The 20,908-nt window shown below is 40.9% G+C and overlaps 1 protein-coding gene across 1 annotated transcript in view; it reads right to left on the bottom strand.

Moving 5' to 3' along the window:
* Positions 1-1,435: 1,435 nt before the first annotated feature.
* The window catches only part of SNAP91 (synaptosome associated protein 91), a 63,745-nt gene continuing 44,272 nt past the window's right edge, over positions 1,436-20,908 (bottom strand). Inside the window, exons 16-29 of the mRNA XM_083431162.1 lie at positions 18,443-18,550; positions 17,535-17,825; positions 17,240-17,320; positions 17,017-17,088; positions 16,069-16,152; positions 14,904-14,987; positions 12,033-12,176; positions 9,716-9,865; positions 8,542-8,572; positions 7,446-7,557; positions 5,672-5,752; positions 4,637-4,741; positions 3,407-3,509; positions 1,436-2,929 (exon numbers count right to left, since the gene is read on the bottom strand). Of these exons, the coding sequence (XP_083287288.1) occupies positions 3,417-3,509; positions 4,637-4,741; positions 5,672-5,752; positions 7,446-7,557; positions 8,542-8,572; positions 9,716-9,865; positions 12,033-12,176; positions 14,904-14,987; positions 16,069-16,152; positions 17,017-17,088; positions 17,240-17,320; positions 17,535-17,825; positions 18,443-18,550 (1,436 nt within the window). The 3' untranslated portion in view covers positions 1,436-2,929; positions 3,407-3,416. The remainder of the gene's footprint in view (positions 2,930-3,406; positions 3,510-4,636; positions 4,742-5,671; positions 5,753-7,445; positions 7,558-8,541; positions 8,573-9,715; positions 9,866-12,032; positions 12,177-14,903; positions 14,988-16,068; positions 16,153-17,016; positions 17,089-17,239; positions 17,321-17,534; positions 17,826-18,442; positions 18,551-20,908) is intronic.

Genomic DNA, 20,908 nt, shown 5'->3' with positions numbered 1-20,908 from the left:
ATAAAACGATCAAGCAGCAGCAACATGTTTTTCTGCAAAGTCCCGGTCCGTCTCAATAACCTTTAAGAGTGTCAACAAGAATGATCAAACTGGTGGACACTCTTTACCTGGACTTTAAAGTGCTCCACTAAAGATTCCTGAGCGAATTTAAAAGTCACAGGATAAATATAGAAGTCCTCTTATGGATTGCTAACTAGTTAAATAACAGGAAGCAGGGAGTAGGAATAAATGCACACTTCTCAAAACAGAAGAGAGAATTCGGGTTCATCCAGTGATCTGTATTGGGACGACATCTTTTGATGTGTTCATACTTTAAGAGATTAGCAGTGATGCACATGGAGCTAACCCCCACCCCGATTTTATACACAGAGAAGAGGAAGTGGGGGGAGGTCTGAGCTAGCAGTGAGACTAATCAGGAAAGGTATCTTGGGATTGTGGTGGAGAGTGCAATGGAAGTGTTGACTCACTATGCAGCTGCTATTGGCAAGACATCAAAAACAATCGATCTCATAATGCCTCTATAATATATTGTATGACTGAACAATAGCTATATAGAATTCTGGTCACTATGGGTATGTTCACATTACCACTTACTTCATATCCAGTGCTAGTTTTTGAAGCTACATTCACAGGTCATTCACCACGATCCATATTGATCCTATTGTTTGACAAATAGTACCTTGGGTTAAGAATTTTGCTTCAGGATGAGAACAGAAATCGTGCTCTGGCGGCACGGCGGCAGCAGGAGGCCCCATTAGCTAAAATGGTGCTTCAGGTTAAGAACAGTTTCAGGTTAAGAATGGACCTCCGGAATGAATTAAGTACTTAACCCAAGGTACCACTGTATTCTCTGGTACTATTATAGACCAAGGTGCAGGGGGGGGGGGGTTGGGGTGATGGTGGGGGCCTATGGGGCTTTTTTGTGCCAGAACCTTGCGATCCACCAGCTAGAGTGGATTTGGGTCAGACCCAGCCCCTCAAATCCATAGCTGCTCCTTCTCACTCTAAAAACACATCCCATGCATCCATAGATCACACTCTCTCTCACTCATTGCTCATATACCTCCCTTCTTCTCACCTTCTTACCTTCTTCTGGTAAGATCCATAGATCACACACACTCTCTCACTCATTGCTCATATACCTCCCTTTTCCTCACTTTCTTACCTTCTTCTGGTTCACTTTCCTGGGAGTAAGCCTCATTGAATACAGCAAGACTGACTTCTGAGCAAAAAGGCATATGGTTGTACTGCCAGTCACAATTGCTTTAGTAGGCTGGAAAATTCTCTAGCAGCTGTCAGATTTAAAATGCCAGCAGACTCAAAGAGCAAGACCTCTCCTGCTCTGAACAAGCATGTCAAACTGTAGTCAGCAGCTATTGTGTCCCTACAAGAAGCACCAAATGGTGAAGTCAGAGGAACAATCAAAGGACACAACTTTTGTGTTTTAATTTACTTTGATCAAGGTGTTTTATTGCATCTCAGAGGGTACACATGCACTGGGTTTTTCTCAAATCAAAATACAAAGAAAACCCACTTTGAAATTCTCTCTCTCTAACTCTCTGCCATTACAGTGTATGTTATCCCCACAATAAGTTCAGATACAACCACTTTTTAAAAATGGTACCATATATTGATTAAATAGTTAATTTGAAAGACTTAGGTGAACATCTTTCCAACCTAATATGCTTTTACAAAGAGCTGCCAAGCCACTTGTAACACTGATCAACAGTGACCTTATTAAGGAGTCAAAAATCTTAAGCCAAGCCATCAGCACAAACAGTATGAGAGAACAAACTAAAACGTTTAAAGGAACACAATTTTTTCTCTGTTTACAGTAAAGGGTGCAGTTTTCCAGTTTTAGTGCAACCTCTAATCACAGACAGTACGGAAGATACACAGCGGTGTATGGGAATGGAAAAAACACTACTAGTCCAAGGCTTATACATAGAAGCACCAAACTAACTGATGTACATAAAAGCTAAATAAAAAATAAAATAAAAATTATTCATGATTTGCCAACAGATACACCGAGCGACCTAATTAACCTGACAATCCTTAAAATGTCTGCCCAGCTAGGATTTTTTCCCCCTCTTAGCAACATGGAAGGAACTTGCCCTTTACTTATTTTCAGTGCATTTAAAATAAGAGCTGATAAATAAGCTGGTTTTAAAATGGGAAACAAAAGTCCCTTAAATATTTTAAAATAAATTTGATAAGGTATGTTCAATATTTATTTTTTTTGAAAAAAATTCTTTGCAAAGGAACTTGAAAGAAGATGTATTAAATGGGAGCTCTCTTTTATATTACTTTTTAAAATTATCTTTAACATGTACAGTGCCACAAAAATAAAACATATTCCACAACAAATTCAGAATCCTGCATTTGGGGGGGAAACGTTTTCCACACAAAAAGAGTTTGTAGGATTGAGAGTGTTTTTTTCTTACTACCTTGGTATCATTACACTATTATTTTGTATAACAGATATACAAGAGAAACTGGACTTCAAAAGGGAAAAAATTTAGAAGGTTTGCCAAAGTTATTTACACGGAGACCTCCAGAAACACAGACACATCGCTCCAAATGGCTCACCACACAACAGCTGCATAATCTGCCCCTATTGGATAGGTTCAGAAAAGCACTAAGAAGGCATCAGAAACATACATCCATTGTTTAAAGTTGTAAAACACATAAATAATAACCCAAGTACACAAACTGAGAAAGAGAGAGAGAGAGAAGAGGGATAACAACTAAGATAGTACACATTCCTAATGTTCACTTTCACAGCTGTGCTACACGTTTTGGAAGTAGGAGAGAAATCTGTAAGCACTGGGTTTGGTAGTGGTGGCTCACTTGGACAACTCCGAGCAACAAAATTCTTGTTTGTAGATTCCAAGCTTGCATCTTCAGTTATCCTGACAGAAAACTACAGCTGTGGAAGTTGAGGGGAAGGGAGGGAGAGAGAGAGAGCAAAAGAGAAAAACTAAGCAACAAGCATCTGAATTAGTTTCATGATCTGGCATTACCAAGATACAAACATAGTTTTTATTTGTATGCCACCTTTCCATAGTTCAAACCATGCTCAAGGTGGCTTACAACATGAAAAAATACATTTACAACATAACAAAAGTAGTCATAAACAATAAGTAGAACATCAAAAAATACACAGCCAAACAGAATAATTTCCACATAAATCATTGTAAGATCTAAAATAAACAATGACTTGGGATGGAAGTAGAGAGACATGGGGGCACCCAAATGTTGACATTGCACAAGGAACCAGTAATATTTGGAAGCCCACTGCTAAATCCTTCCAAACTTAAGAAAAATTAGTTATTTGACTTCAGTCACCTAAGCAAATGCCAGAAAAGAAAGTTCAAGTAAGTAAATAGGTCCAGCAATGCTATACCTTAAACAGTTCATAAGAAATCCTTGATGTTAAGATCCGCTAATGGGTCCTTTGATGGTGGTTTTTTGGGACTCTGAGTGGCAGGTGTAGGACTTGGAGAGAGCTTAACGGGTTTCCCATCAGGCAAGAAGAGCATGAAACAAACACACAAACAAAAAAGAGAGAGAAGAGAAGAGAAGAGTATAAGGACAACGGTAAGATAAATATTAGGATTCACGTACGAACAAAATTAAGATGCAATAGATTGAAGATGACAACCATTTCAATGTTACACCTGTCCCACAGATGTAACTTACTTTAGACACATTTTAAGTTAAGCATATCTAGGGATATACTTCTGTAGCGGGTATACTTCTGCACTTAAGTTGTGCTTCCTGCAGTCAGTACTGGCAGGTAAGTTTGAAGACAAATGAGAAGATAGTGGTTTATATCCAACAGAAGAAGTTTTCAGTAGTTTACATTTAATCCAGCCGTTGGAACAGAGATCCTGCTTTAGTGCTCCCTTGTAATAGAAGTATAATCTAGGAGGATGGCAGGGCCTTTTCCAGCATGGCACCTGCTTCATGGAGCTCCCTGACCCAGAACACTGTTTTGTTTAGAAAGGAACTTTATCTTCTCCAGTTTGATGATGTTGAGTACAAACGAATGCATTTTACTATTCATATATTTTTTACTTGATGATTTATTTACCTAACTTGTATTGAGGATAGCAACTACAATCACAAAAGAAAATGGATGCGATAAACCCATTTTCTTCTGCTAAAGGAAAGTGGCATGCAAGCATTTTGTATTACTGCAGAAATGCAACTGCTCTGCATGGAAGCCAAAATATATTGTAATACAGTCGTACCGTGGGGAGTCTTGGGAGTCGAATGTTCCGGCTCCCGAACGATCAAAACTCAGAAGTGAGTGTTCCAGTTTTTGAACTTTTTTTGGGAAGCCAAACGTCCGACAAGGCTTCCGATTGGCTGCAGGAGCTTCCTGCAGCCAATCAAGAAGCCAAGCTTTGGTTTCCAAACGTTTTGGAAGTTGAACAGACTTCCGGAATGGATTCCGTTTGACTTCGAAGGTACGACTGTAATGGTTTAAATGTTTAAAACACTCAAAGGAGTTTAAAAGGTAAATTGCTGAAAATACAGGAGAGGGTCACAGGTGAAAAGAGGAGACATAAAAGCTAAGCTGCTCCAAAAAAATAAAAAGACCTTCTGGAGAGAAATTGTTAGCCCTTACTTGTGCACCAGCTGCTGCAGCTGCTCCAAATGGCGGCCTCATCATAGGCTGTCCGTACATAACTGGCTGCTGTGGCATCATTGGGACACCTGATCCAGGAGGTTGCTGGGAAGTATTAAGAGAACAAGGAATGATGCATCATGCAGTACAAACAAGGCAAGCCTGAGTCTTAGCTGACTGACAACATCTTGGCAAGACAGGTACTGCTAGCCTCCATCCTTTCAGGTATGCACAGTCCAATGAGTGTGCCAGATTTCCACTATACAAAAATCAAATCTCAACAACAACAATGCACACTTCAGGTAGGTTGTATGCCCTATTGCCAGTAGTTGTCAACTTTTTCAGACCTGGGACTCACCTTTAACCCAAGCATGCATTGTGGGACTTATTTTCTTCTTCTTCCTCTTCTACTACTACTACTACCACCACTACTACTACTACTATCTATCTGTATGGTGGTAGTGCTGCCACCTTAGATCAGGCTGTAATCCATTGCTGAGTCCTAACCAACCAGATGAAGACCAACACCCTTTGTAATCTGTTCGCAAACCCCAGCAAACTCCTTATGCAGTGCACTGTGTATTGTGCAGTGACAAGCATAGAAATTGGTGTTCGGTGCATCGATTGGCATCAGATGTATCCTTTTTTAAAGGGAACGTGTTCCTGCTCCTCAAGTTTCAAATGATAAACTTCAGTGTGTGACAAATGTCTGATGAAAACTAAGAAGGCAGGACCGAGGAAAGATTCCTGGGGCAGAGCTTCAGAGTTCTGCATAGTTTTCTTGCTCCTTCCAGAAGCATGCAAAATATCCAAGTTAAGCAAGGTTACAAAAACGGTAATGTGGGCTGACTTCTGTTTTTCCTCCTGCTGAATGCTGACTTTTTTTTTTTAAAGGGCAAAATATACAAGTCTTGGCCATAAGCAACTTAAAAAGGAAGCAAAGGTTAAGTGGCAGGTGGTGTCAATCCTTCCTGTCATTGTTTTTTTAAGAAAATGACTGATCAAATGCAATCTCTATTATTAAATGTCACTCACCATCCCAAATCCTGGTGCAGGTTGTGCAGGGGGGGCACCTGATGTAGGAGGGGCAGCACCTGCTGGAGCTCCAGATCCTGTCTAGAAACCAGAATAACAAACACCAGACACTGATTACAGATTATACAGATATGAACGCACGCACACACTCACTTCCAACATTAAGTCACTGTTCAACACTCGTTACAGAAGCCCATCCTGCCATTTCCACATCCTGCCAAAGTTAAACCAACACAGGACAGATTAATTGTATTAAAAGCTGTCATCCAGCAATTATCCTCCTCTTCCTTGTTAACTCGCCTTTCACGTAAGTCTCAAGGATTTACAGCTATACAATAAAAAAAACCTAACATACAGTCATCAATTTAGTTTGTCGAGTGTTACAAAGTTCTGGGTTTATTCAGAGCTACCTTTGAAAATATTCAACTTCTCTACGTTATTCACTTGTTTCTCAAGCAGACAGGCTCATAGCCAGATCCGAACACAGTGACTTTGGCCCCAGTTCCCACCTTGTGTGCAACCCCTTTTCCACTAAACTGCCACAATCTAGAACTCTGAAACATGCTGGGTCTTGAACTGGCCATACTGTCGCCATGTGATGACAAGAGGTGCAAAATGTGGCACTAGGATACTGTAGCTAGGCATTTTGATCACACCATGCTTATCTTGTTTTTACTGCACTGGCTGCCAGTTCATTTCCTGGCTCAATTCAAGGTGCTTTATAGCCTTAAATGTCTTGGGGGCAGGGGACCACAACAAACGGTTTCTCCCATATGTTCTTCCCCACATCATCACTGGACACTCTGTCTCAGATTATGCAGCCCTGTGAGGCTAGTCAGGCAGTGGGCAGCAACCAGAGGCAGAGCTTTCCATGGAGTGGTGCCTACCCCACAGAATAAATTGAGATTTGCCAGGCCCTGTCTCTTTACTGTTTTAGAATATTGGCTGAATATTTTCTTGTTTAATTTGAAAGCTTTTATATTTCAGACTGCTGTCCCAAGGTGGTGGGTTGTTTCACAACAACCAACAACACTATTAACAACAGTGATTTCAACAAATACTCTAGCTTCCCATGGTTTGTTAGCACTCTGGATTATTCTCTGAAGTAAGGTTGGGTATAGTGAACAAAAGCATTTATACTAAAGGTACAGGAGGCATAAATTGAAAACATGCTTTCATTCAAACACTAAGGAAGTGTTATGCTCTCGGAACAAATGATAAGATAACTACATAATTTAAACAATAGTAGGATGGGATATACATTTCCTAAACATTCTAACGTTAGTGTAAACAGATTTCAGACAATCCAGCCCGTAATAATGGTTTTCTAGGGTAACAAAGCTCTTGCTTGTGGCAGAGTCTATTGAAACGGCTGATCAATTCATATGCATTTCACTAAAAATAAGAAGTATCAACAACCAGTGGCGTTGCGTGGGTTGTCAGCACCCGGGGCAAGGCAAGTAATTTGTGCCCCCTAACCTGGGGCAAGGCAAGTAATTTGCGCCCCCCCCCCCCCGCTGCACTGTCCCTCCCCCAGATAGTCCCTCGCTCTCTCTCCGCACCGCAGCACATGCCTGGCACCCCCCTCCACAGTGGGCAGCGACCCGGCGGCTCAGATCGGATTCGCACAGCCAGCACTGCAGTGAGAGAGAGTGAGCGAGCCAGGTAGGGGCAGAGAGCTGCGAGTGCGAGCGAGCGCCCCAGATGTTGCGCCCGGTGCGGCCGGCCCCCCCTGCACCCCCCACGCTACGCCACTGTCAACAACACTACATACCAATGGGCCACTTGGAGGAACGCCAGTTGACCATGTTGCAGGTGCTACTTTGGGTTGCCAATTGGCTCCGCCTGTCAACTTCCTCTCTCCTGCGTTCCACTGAAGATCTCCCCTAAAACAGACAATGATTTTGAATGCTAATCAATCCACCAACCAGCTAAGGGACAGAACTGGAAATAGTGCAATATTTTGGGCTGGAACAAAAGCAATGTTTAGATTTGCACTACTACTGGCTTTTAGATTACAAAATGAAATACAGGTATACCTCATTTTATTGTGCTTCATTTTGCATTTTATTGCAGATGTTGCTCCTTAAAAGGAGACGGGTGCAGCTGTAGGCAGCCTGCCACTTCCAGTAGAAGGAAGCCTCCTGCTACCGCTGCCACTTTCTGGCCATGGGAGTGCAGCTGGCATAGCGCTGGAGTCAGGTTTCCCTCCCCGCCCCCCTGCAGCCTTGGGGGCCTGGCTTAATAGACCACAGTGTAATGCAAGCATAACTTTTACCTGCACTGGGAAACAATTTGGTGTGTGTGTGAGACTCGCTTTATTACAATATTAGCTTTATTGTGGTGGTCTGGAACCAAACCCGCAACACCTCTGAGGTATGCCTGCACAATGTTCCTTAATCTTCAGTATGCAATGGAAAATACAGCAATTCATAAAGCTTTCACTTATGAAACTGTGGAGAGAAGTACTAGCAGTCCATTCTGTCATAAGAGACCAGGTTTTTACTGACAGGACCATTCTATTTTTGTCATCTTTCCAAAGAATGGATTTAAAAGAATACATAACCAAGAGGAGTGTGAGGGGAGTGCACCGCCCCCAGCAGCGCAATCCCAGTAGGGTGCCATTGTGGCTGCCCCCCCCCCGGCGCCCTGCCCCTGTGGCCGGTGTGCCCCACCCCCAGGACACGCGCCAGCCCTGCTCTCCGCTCCCCAGTGCCAGAGCATGAAGCTCCGCCACTGTTTATAGGGAAGCAGAAGCAGAAGTGTCATTAAAAATACTACTAATAAATAGAAGCACCACAAATGCAAAGTCAGTCAGTAAAAAGAACAGTATATTCATGTCTGGAATTTTGATTTTACTAGCTACTTACTTCTTTGATGTTGTACCAGAAATTCCAAGATCTGCAAAGATGGAAAGGTAATTTGAAAACAGTTTTGCCCAACTTGCATATAAAGATATCAACATCTATTTCAACAGTTCTTACAATGACCAAAATATGCCTGATCATTTGATACATAGGAACATGGTATAAGACAGCTTTATGAGTTGGAGAATTGGTTCAGTTGCCATCTAGCAGCAGTTCTGAGGAACCAGTGACTCTCTAGATCGAGGTTTGGACCACAATTTCCATCATCCCTGACCACTGGTCCTCCTAGCTTATAGTACAAATACAGGTGGAGATGCACGTTTGAGAAACTCTCCTCTAGATGGTGTTGGACTCCCAACATTTCCACTTATCATGACTAGTGGTCAGGAATGATTGGAAAGGGGATTCAACATTTGGAAGGCCACAGGTTCTCCATTCTTGACTTAATGAAACCACTGACTAATGAATGCAATTTTGAGCTCATTGAATCATTAAGGGTCAACAGACTTAAGCAGCATTTATTCAGCTATAAAAAAGTGACTGAAATGAAAATAATACACAATATATCAAAAAGGTTTCTCACACTATTCAAGGACAGATGCAACACTGAGATGCAATTTCATAATCCTATCTGTTCTGGGCATCTTCATGCAAACACATGACCTTTATTACTGTCATCTGAGTGTTAATCTCTGAAGCATAAGGTAAAGCCAAAAATCAATGCTTATTTTAGGTAGCATTTACTGGCCATCCATGTAACCACAAATTTAATTTTCTACTTCTCACTTTAAACGCTACTCTTAGGAATGTGAGTAATTTTATTTGAACTATTATTCTTCCATTTACTATCTAATTTTTTTAAAAAAAATGTCTTCAAGTGATTTGCTTAACTTGTAGAATTGAGCCAACTCAGCAATATAAAAAGTGTTGTATATGCTTCAGTGTCACAAGTTCAGGACGAGAACAGGAATTTCCTGTCACACAGAAAATGAAAACCTCATCACTTTGTCTTCCTATAGGGGAAGAAACACATCCTTCTGCAATAACTATTGAAGAGATACACAACAGAAGCACACTGAGTGTAAATCATGTCCAACTGATTAGTACGATACACCACGGGTCACCGAAAAAAACAAAGCGAAACCCACTTCCAAGCACTGAAGTTTCCCAAACTTACTCCCTACTAAGTTTGCGAGAGAGGAATCAAGATCACTTCCAATGCCTTTGGTTGCAGCTGAAGTAGAAGAGGCGGCTATTCCTGAAGCAGAGAGCGGTTGACCAGATGGCACCATAGTTGGCATAAGGAGGTCACCTAAGCCATCAAACACTGTAGATTAAAAAAGAGCAGTAGTTTAGGGCACCAATCATTTGTAAAGCACAGCCTGGGTTAACATGGGTCGAGGCAACTGACATCCAAAATGGTCAAACCATGAACTTCGTAACACATACAACCACTACAGATCTTAGTACCACCATCACATAGATTTAATGTTAATGTGATGCCAATGGAAGGCATGCATGCAAGCTATCTGGCTAACACACTGAATCTTACTCTAATCCTGTATATAATTTATTCTAATGAATAATCTGAAGAGATCCAAATAATGACTAGTATTTTACCTTGGAAACCTCTTAAGATGTAGAATACCCTGCATTTCAACACTGCTTAGCTTCCAATACCATTACCATGAATTCAGATGGAAAGAGAAATGAAGTTATGGGTTGTTGTTGTTTTTTTTAAAAAAAATCAAGACAAGACCACGTATTATTATACTACGATTATCTTCTATGGGGTCTTTGTTACATTCTGAAATGTCAAACAGGGCGTCTGTCTGGACACTGTTTCCCCCCAGGATAGTCCTTGGGAGAGGTTAGGTGTAGGTCTCAGGCTTGCACACTCCATCCCTTCATTTTTCCCTGTGGTGGGAAGAACAACTGAACTAGACAGTAGGCCTCTATTTGTGTATGAATTCAAGGTATCACAGTCCACTTGCCAATCAGCTTTCTAAGACCAGAAAAGAAAGCATGGAGTTAGGTAACTACTGAAATGAATTGTGATTGCTGCAGAATTGCAGATGTGGAAGGGATTGCCATCAGATAGTCTTTTCATAAACTACATTCAATAACTATGATATCCCTAAGTTTAATTCTCTGTAGCCAACTTTTTAATCTTTCTCCCTTCAAAAACATCTGAACTACCCCACATTTAGTTTTTACATATGGCGAAGAGAAAATTAGGGACACCATATGGCAATAGTTTTATTGCTTCTGGCAGGCAAACATGGGAAGTTTCAGAATATCTCCTTGAATTTTCTCCATAACAAGTATTTTTGACCTCCAATTTCTATCTCAGCATACTTTATGGCAAACATCTGGCCAATTCTCCTTGGGATTGTCTAGGTAGTTCTTGTAACAGTACACGTTAAGTGTGTCAGGAAGAATGGATAGTTGTGGGTGCAAAGAAAATTGGAAAACATAAAACCTGCTCAACATTAAACAAGGGTAAGAAAGCCAGAGAAGATAACTTGTAGTAAGAATTCCTGGGACAGAAGTATCAATAAGCCTATTGTGACGTCCATTGGAAAACTAACTGCACAGTAAGTTTTCCAAACCACAAAAGTATTTCATTTCTGACATCTACAAGCTAGGATAGTGGGTTATATTTTTTCCTTTAAAAGTTTTGCTTTAGAAGGTATCAGAAAGAATATAATATTGCCATGGATTGGCCTAACTTTTCCAGCTCAAATATCACATTTGGAAAAATATACCACAATCCAGAGGATCTCATCCCATTATACCTAATTAGGTAGCAATTTCTAAGCCAGACCAACATTACATGGTGAGTACACCTATTCACATCAGATGTGCATGCCAATGTTAGTAAGCCGACTTGCACTATGCTCCGACAAGCGATCAAATAAAGCAAAGCAATACTAAAATATTTTGTTTTTATTTATTCTGTTGCAGAACTCACCCAAATTGCAAATTTGTAGCAAGGCCCCAGCATGAAAGTATAGAATGAAAGAGATACAAACAGAAAACGACAGAGCAGTGATGAAAGGTTAAGCTTTATGTCAAGGGAAGAACACCCTGGAAGTCCATTATATCTAACATTTTTGTGCCATGCACGCTTGGAAAAGGCTCAGCAAAAATAGCAAGACCACACATCCATATACTGAATAAACAGTACAAAGTGTCTGCAGTTTCAGGAGTTTCCTTTAAACAAACATGCACATGCAAAGAGAGGACTTTGGTTTGATCTGTGTTTAAACCCTACGAAAGACAACTGCGTGACAGGAACTTTGCTTCAATTTACACTGCGCTAAACGTTTACCCATTTCAAAGGAGTACAAGGCAGGAAATTTTTAAGCCTCCAAAGAAATCCTTCTGAATGCCCTTTTGCACATCAGGTAGAGTTGTAACAGCATCTCATCTCATAAATGAAATCAGCATTTTGTTCTGGAAATTCACAAAAACAAAACACCCCAACTCACCTGAGGGATCAAAGGAAGTGCCGCCAGGAGAAGGTGAGGGTGATGCTCCAAAAGCAGCTTCAAAATTGGGCTGTAGTATATTAGCCTGAGCTGGAGTAACAGGGGAAGGTGAAGGAGAAGGAGCAATAAAAGAACCCCCAAAACCTGTGGAAAAATGAAAGAGGGAGAAATGAGAAAGTAATTAGATAACTACTAAAAGCTGGCCAGCACACACAGATCTGAATACTCTTAAGGGGCAAAGCAAATTTTTGGGTACATGGTACTATTTCTTGCTTTACATAGCAGAACAACTGGGGACTGTTGCACATCCTTCCTCTCAGAACACTTTATGGTAGGACTTAATACTAAAAAACCCCCTCTTGTCCTGATCAAACTATTAGGGATCAAAGTAGCTTGCTGTATCATTTCCTTCCCTTCAGTACTTAATTGCTGCAAGATCAATTTAGAGCTGAGATAAGGTTTGATGTAAGAGCTTGCACACTTACTGCCAACAACTCAAAAGTTACTTTTGACCATTTGCTGTGATTCTACATTAGAGGGAAAAAGAAACTCTAATAATTATATAATCACTTGAGAAATATATAGACCAGCTTTATTCATTGTTTGGAGCCTGCAAGTGTCCCAAGCGAGGAATAATGCAGTGAAGGACATATGATCTCATCGGACACATTATGGTACACATGGCTATCCTGCTCTTTTGACATATTTGTGTACTGTACTATCAAGGTACATTTTCTGAATCAGAGAGCACTCCAATATTTTGCTACACCTTTTACTGCCCTTCTAGTGCATTAGTTCTAAGAAATTCGTAAACATCGTCATCTGCGTAGCAGCCATGAGTTAGTTAGCAATTATCTAAGCTGGAGGGTATATTTGCGCACACATTTCAATTATAAACCCCATTTTCACTCATTGCATTAACTTGAGCAAAATAAACAATTGGCAGTAGGCAAGAGAAGAGGGCTGAAGCAGTAATGTGCTTCCTTTGGGCTGCAAGGCAAAATAATACAGCTAAGAAGGCTTAAGTCAGTCTTATTACTAAGGGTCTGATAAAGCCATAAAAGCCTTCAAGAACTAGAAGCCAAAGCAGGGGTGGAAAACCACCTTCAACCCAAGGGCTGCATTATCCTCTGGGCAGCCTTCCAGGGGAGACCTGCTAGTGGTAGGCAGAGCAATGGATGCAAATTTTAGCTTTGTACAGTAGGCTAGTTTCTATACACATTAAACACACCCCTCTCTATCCTTCAACCAGGGAAGCAAGAGGTGCTATCAGAGTTCAAGGGCACTATCTGGCTGTGCAAAAGCCCTCAAGGAGAACGTCTATCGGGTCCATTGAGGGGTGTAACTTAGGGAGAATTCTGAGGGGCAGCTAGAGAGGCCTGAAGGGACACATTCAGACCCAGGGCCTGGATTTCCCTACACTTCCAACTTTTTTATATCTGCCGCTGCATGAATCAAGAACTAAATGTTTGGCACCTCCGCTTTCATGCTTTAAAAGCTCTGCCTTTACTTATGTTATTGCTGAAGCCTAATCAAAGTCACAAAAAAGCAAGCACAATTGCATCTATGGTGTAAACGTGCTACTTACTAATGGCGTTGCTACTAATAATGAGTAACAGAGAGCATTGCTACTGAGCAGCCCGTGAAATGGATGCACTGTGGGAAAGGACTTTCTACAATACGTTTTTAGAGGTCCAGGTGGAACTGCCTCCACAAGAAAAGGATGCCTCTATACTATAAACATGAAAGGTTGGCTTTGATGAAATATTGTTCTTGTCAGGAAGGCACCCTTGGAATAGCATTTCTTGTGTTCTCTCTAGAGGTGTGCAAATACAGACAATTCCGTTCTGGACATGCATCTTAGGCAAATAACTACGTCCCCTAATTTTGTGTGCCTCAAATCAGCCAAACCTCTCTCAGGTCAGGGCTTTTTGTTGTTGTTTAATGTTCTTTGTTTCATTCAAATACATTTTATCCCGTTTTTACTTCAAGGAATTTGGGGCAACATCAAATATCCTGTAGGCACATGTACCACGTTTGATCTGAACAACTGGGTGACACAGACTGTGCTGCGTGAGTGGAGGTGGTGCCATGATCAGAGAGTGGGAATTTTAACCAAAAGATCTCCCTGGTCTTAGTCTAATGCTAACTATGGCACCATGTGGACTTAGGATATTAATCTCTAGTTCGTTTAATTAAACGTTTCAAAATAAATTTAGGCTAACGAAAAGCGTCAAAATGATGTCTCTGCAAATACTTTGCTTTCCACTGCCATCAGTAGAACAGAAAAATATCTTCTTCATCCTGACTGGCTAAACAGAACTAGCAGCAACACAATTCTATTGGCTTAGAACAGTGGTGAGAAATCTCTGGCCTGTAGATTGAAAGTGGCTTACTAGGCCTCCATATCACAGGTTTCTCACATCACATTACTTCCTACTTCCCTGTGAAATTCTACTGAGTTACAGCTAAGCTTTTAGCACTGAAAAAAATGACTTCCTCTTTTATCTGCGTTCCAAGAAAGGCAAGCTAAGATGTTTCTACGTGTGTGTGTGAGAGAGAGAGAGAGAGAGAGAAAGAGAGAGAGAGAGAACATGACAGACAGAGGTGGTGTGTGTTTTGACTCCACCCACTTGAGCAGGTGGTCCTCAACCACTTCCCTTACCCTGAAGGAATTTAGCACTGCAGAGGCCTAATGTTCCCCACCCCTGGCTCAGAGTCATGTTTTCTAATGCACCAAATGGAGTGAAGCTTGCTGCTTCTGTAAGCGATCACCCAATATCTGTGCTCAAGTAAAGAAATATTAAAAAATATTTTTTTAAAAAACTACCACCATGATGTTAAGAATGGCACATAATTGTTTTTCATTACCAGCCAATAGGTCGGCGGAAGCAGAGGAGCTAGAAGCAGCTTGGGTTGCAGGCTGGGGTTCAGGAGCACTACTTCCAAAAGCATCTATAGGTATTTCCATGAGACAGCAATAAAAAGCAAGAGGGTTTAAACAATGAGTAGGTTAATGTACAAGTTTGGGGCAAAGCACACAACCCTGGACTACCAAAACAAGACAAGTGCCATTTTTCATGGCTGTAGAAAAACCACCACCAAGGATATTAGTAAGTTTTGATCACAGCTCTTCCAGAAGAAAGCAAAAGAAAGCTATCCTATACCACCCTACTGAATTATCAGTTTGCATTCACTGATCTGAAGCAAATCACTTAGGTACAGTCTAGCTGAAGGAAGGAGAAACCTGTGGCATTCCAGATGTTGCTGGACTCCAGCTCCCATCAGCCCCAGCCGACATTGCTAGTAGTCAGGAATGATGGGAGTCTGGTCCAGTAACAGCTGGAGGGCCATAGGTTCACCATTTCTGTCTAAATGGAAGCTCAGCTTTCTGCAAAAAAACTCTCCCTCCCTGCCATCATTAGCAAAGTGACGGAAAGCTTGATTGTACAGAAAATAAACACATGTACGCAAATATTTTAGAGGGAAATATTTTCCAGGCATTGAATGGAAAAAGCATAATTAAGGTACAGTCAAATTCAGATTTTCAAATTTGTAAAATATGATAAGCTTCCACAATTTTGCCCTTTTGTATCAAATTCCACAGAAGTGGGATCAACTGACATATCTCTCCCATTTGAAAACACATCAACAAAAGTTTCTCAACTCCATTCCTTACTAGTTACTTAAAGATATTAGGCAGCTGGAAATAGAAACCACACAAGCAATATAAAAGCATCACTGCAAAGCACTCTATGCACACTGTAGGTGAAGAATGTAATAATTCAAGTTATTTAAGCAAGAAAGCAATTCCATGCATGAAATGTTGCTGAAATCAGGAGAGATGATGGAATAAATAAAAAGGGCTAATGGTTTATTTTATAGCAAACAGTTTAAATGCATATTCAGTAACAACATAAAAACTGTAACAAACAAAACTGTTAAGGAACTTTAATTTCTAGTGAAGAAAAATGAAATGGAACTGAAATGAAATGAAATGTGAAGTTCTCTAATGGTGAGAAGGAACAATACCCACCACCAAACAGGTCAATCACACCTGAAGACTCCACTTTAGCTGGGGAGGCAGTGGGCAGGGACGATGGTGCTGCAAATGCATCCACTGCAGTAAGCATGATATATTTAGTATAAGCAAATCAGGAGTGATGAGATCCAACTACCTTGGATCCATGAAAACACAGTAAATAAACATTGACTTCTGAGATATCAGCACACCTGTTCCCTTTACATTTCTCATGCAGTATCGAAAATTTAGTTCTTTCCACTATAGTACTTTAAATAAGCATTTTGCAAGCAGTGCAACTATTTTAACACCACACACACATACACAATTCCTTGACCATTTCTATTTATCTTCTTTACATACAAACTTTATCATACATTATTTTTCCTTGATACCCATAAGGATTTTAAATATATTTTATCACTCCACTGACATCTTGTGATAATGTCTCATCTATGAAATCAAGTCACTGACCCAAAAAGTACTTTTTATCATAGGGAGAATTTTGCATATACAAGTCCTTCCCCCAAAATTCCCTGTATCTACCAAGTCATGCTACCACTACTACTTATCCTAATCATTGTTGTGACACATCTGCAGTATGATCTTAAGCATGCCCACTAAATCAGGAGTTCTATTGAGTTCCAGGTCTCTATGGAGTCTGCTTAGCACTGCCACTTCTTTGTTCTCCAGACTTCCTTGCAACCTTTATTGTCCTTGCCACACATAGCAGGTGGTAAGATTCAAACCCAATGGGACTTCCTGGAAAGTACTCTGGGAAATGTTGTTGCACAAGTTGCTTCAAACTTTGACGAAAATGCATACAGAGGAGAGATCAGCTTTGTATCGATGAAGAAAGTAACCACTGACTCTTCAGCAGCTCAAACTGAGTTGTATTGAAACAAATTTGGGAAGGGAAGGGTTGTGATAAGTCATGTGAGAGAAAGCAACAAGCACACTCACCAGATAAGAGATCACCAGTTAGAGAACTCTCAGGCACAGGAGAAGCTCCAGTTGGTGGAGAAGAAAAAGCATCTTGCAGAAGACAGAGAAAAACCAAGTAGAAAACCAATGAAGATTGGAAACAGAGAGAGATGCTTCACACAAAATACTGGTCAAAACAGAAAAGCAATTAAGAGAAGGAGGAGTTTGGGTTTTTAAGGGAAAGGATAGTACTATTCTTTACCTGTACCAAACAGGTCTATGCTAGGAGTAGCGTCTGGCTTAGGTGCTGCAGAGGCATCAGCGGGTGCAGACTCAAACAAATCTAAGATCAAGAACACACATGTCTTTAACTCATTTCTGGGAGACAAGACTTGGAAGTTTTTGAACCTCCAACATGGATTTTTTTTGTTTGTTTCTTTCCAATTGTCACAAACAGTATACGTGCAAAAGATTGTTTGCATATGCTGTACATCCAGGATCAATTCCCCCAGAAACATTCTTTTTTAATTAACAAAAAAGAGTTAAAAACAAATTACCACCAAAGATATCTAGAGCAGGAGTAGGAGCGGAGGAGGAAGTGGTGGTGGTGGTAGTGGTAGTAGCAGACGTGGTAGCAGTAGTGGTAGTGGCAGTGGCCGTAGTAGTAGCAGTAGTAGCAGGGGTTGGAGGGGCCACGGCAGCAGCTGGAGTAGGAGTAGTTGCGGGAACTGAAGAGGCTGCACTAGTTGTAGGGGTAACTACAGGAACGCTGGTCTCGGTGGGCTTCATAGCAAAGAGGTCCAGCTCTGGAGCAGCCTCTGCACTGCCTTCAGATGGGGCAAAGGGGTCTTGTAAAAGGAAAGGGCACAATATATACATGGGATCAGTAGGGAGGGAGATGGGGAGAAACCACACAGAGTGTGGATTAAAACCACACACAGAGAGAGAGAGAAAAATATATAATATATTATGCATACACACAAAACACAAAAGATCATTAGCTAAGCCTCCACCATCTTTACCATGGGGTAAATAAACACAGCTTTCCCCACCCCACCCCTAAAAAATAAGGCTTTTTTTTTAAGCTTCTAAAGTTATAGTAACTCTGTTATAACGTTATGGTAGCGACCACAGGAAGAAACCCACTGACTGACCTTTAACGTTGGGCATTGTTAGGATGTTTCAGTTAAAAAGGGGGTGGGGGGAACTTCACTGGAAAAGAAACAAAATTAACCACATTTTCTCTACACATGCTCTGGGGTCTACAGATTTGGGGGGGGGGGGGCTGCTTGATAGATTAGAACTACCTCCCAAGCTGTTGGAGAAAAGATTAAAGGAAGTCATAGGGTGGTGGGGGAGAGAGAGAGAGAAAGAGAAAGAGAGAGACAAACATACTGCCATGTAGTTTATTTCAACAGTACGACAAACACGACAATGACGGACTAGCTAATGAGATGGAACCCACCATTTCCTGAGCATGCATCAAGAGCTGCTGCTACAGGGGTTGGGGTAGCTGGTGCTGCTGCCCCTTCAGCTGCTGCAGGGGCTTCACCAGGAGAAGCTGCAAAGGCATCTTGAATGCAGTTTTAGGAACAGAAATTAAAGAAGGATTAAAAGAAGAAGAAAATATAGTAAAAAAAAGAAAAAAGAACCAGGTTAAAAATGGCATAGAAAAGATTCCCTTATACAAACTGGAAAGGCAAGGTTGTTGGCGGGGAGGGCCCCACCTGAGTTTTTTGGGTTGTTGTGTTTTGTTGCAGGTAGTTTTGTTTGCTCAATCAACTTGTAGTAGGTGAGGATGCAGAGACAGCCTGAGGGTCACAGGCAAGATATGCAGGATAGCGAATCGCGACCATATATTCATTGTATAAGGGTTCTGAATAGCATGCTCATGTAACAACCAAAATAAGGTTTTTTTTAAAATAATGGACCAAAATAATGGACTGTATACAATTAGGATAAAAAATTGTAATTAAGACATTAACGTTGTCCTATTCTGTCAAGCTCTCTCATACGTATCTGAACAATAATTCTAAATCTGGGGCATTTATTAAGATTTAGGAACCAAACTGTGCCAGCAGGCTTCAACTATTTGTACAATAAACTGCAACAATTCCTGATTTTATGGCAATAGGAATGCAATAGTGATGTTCACTTGCTCTAAATAGCTCTTGCAATGTGATTTGAATTACACTGATATTCCAACATATACAGCCTACGCCCTAAGGAGATGAATTACTAGAAAAATAATAATCATAATCTTCCACCAAGCATATAGCATCTTCTTAGAATTATATAATTACAGTTTTTGGTTATACTGTCCTAAGCAGTTTGACACCCTTTTCTTACATACTATCATCCATACACCATGGGTATCTAATAATGCCTTTGTGCAATAATGGAAATTACTCTAAAAATTTCTACAGTCATAATCCAGCAGTAGTGTGGGATTTTCTAACCTAGACTGTTTTCCATTATCAGGATTAATCTAATACAGTCGTACCTTGGAAGTCGAATGGAATCTGTTCCGGAAGCCAGTTTGACTTCCAAAATGTTTGAAAACTAAATCACGGTTTCTGATTGGCTGCAGGAAGCTTCTGCAGCCAACTGGAAACCACGCCAGACATTCAGGTTCCAAAAGAACGTTTGCAAACTGGAATCATCACTTCTGGGTTTGCGGCGTTCGGGAGCCAAAACGTCCAAGTTCCAGGGCGTTCGGGATTCAAGATACGTCTGTATGGGGAACTTAGTATCTGTATGCAGGCAGATACACTAATGCATTCTACAAGTCACAGGAATGGGTGTGCCAATTGGCTCTGCCCACATGCTGACTAGCCCAAGTCCCTGACACCTGCACATAAATGTGTCTGCAAGAAAGGAGACTCCATGCATATAACTGTATGTGTGAAGGCTTCTGTCTATATGGATCATTTGATGATTGCAACAAAGCAACTGACAGTGGTACCATTTCCTCCCCAACTGCCAATTCCACAGTGGCAGAAAGAGAGGAGATGTGCCATCTGGATAGCCTCTGTAAGCAACGCCACTGCTGCCGCTATGCAGAATGCAGAGGACAAGTCCCATTTCAAATTGTTTTCAATTTAATTTAAAGTCTTGATACAAACCAAGCATCAAAGACTTCCATTGCCCATCTGGTTTTGGATTTGATACTTCCTAAGTATAATGGTGAAGAAGAAGGCAGCTGCTTCCCACCTTCCCCTTCATGGTACTATCACCCACTGTAGACTGCTCTATGGCAATACAAGAATCCAGCCTAATCCATCATCTGTGAATGGATGGGTAGGCAAAGTGACTAGGGTAGAAGAGGAGGAACTGAAGAAACCATGGCTGTGGGGACATTAAAGAGAGGAGGGTTATGAATTGCAAACTAGCATTCCTAAATCTGAATACTGTACCATGCAACCCCTAAAAAGGAAGGAAATGTTTTAAGTTACAATTTGTCCAAACACAAAAGCTTTACATGCAGTTAACTTAGGCATGGCATTTTCATGTTAAAAATATACATCTTCACACACACAAAAAGTTACTGATGCCAGCTATTCTAAAAAGCTCACGTTGACATGCATCTGAACTGCAACAGAACCAAGCTAAAGCTGATTTCACACTACTGAAGAGCAAAAGAAGAAGAGAAGAGCAACAGGAAATGGAATCTGCCAAGTTCTCATTGCCCTGAAGTTGTGTAGTCTCCATTTAACACATTACAGCAAACTGTATGGCAGTTGTCCAATAATTAAGCGAGAACATTTCAATTTTCAAAAGTTCTGATTTGACAAAGTAATTAAGAAGCTTTATATTAAAGCCACATCAAAATATTGATGAAAATGGCACACAATGGCTGCTGTATGGATCATGTTTTGCTCACCTGAGCAACCTCCTAATCAGCCATTTGTTCTTTTTGCACAATGCTTTG

The sequence above is a fragment of the Podarcis tiliguerta genome (assembly GCF_965153285.1).
Source record: "Podarcis tiliguerta genome assembly, chromosome: 3".
NCBI classification, from domain to species: domain Eukaryota; kingdom Metazoa; phylum Chordata; class Lepidosauria; order Squamata; family Lacertidae; genus Podarcis; species Podarcis tiliguerta.
Note: the sequence above shows the minus strand (reverse complement) of the source record. Positions and strands in the feature narration are given on the sequence as shown.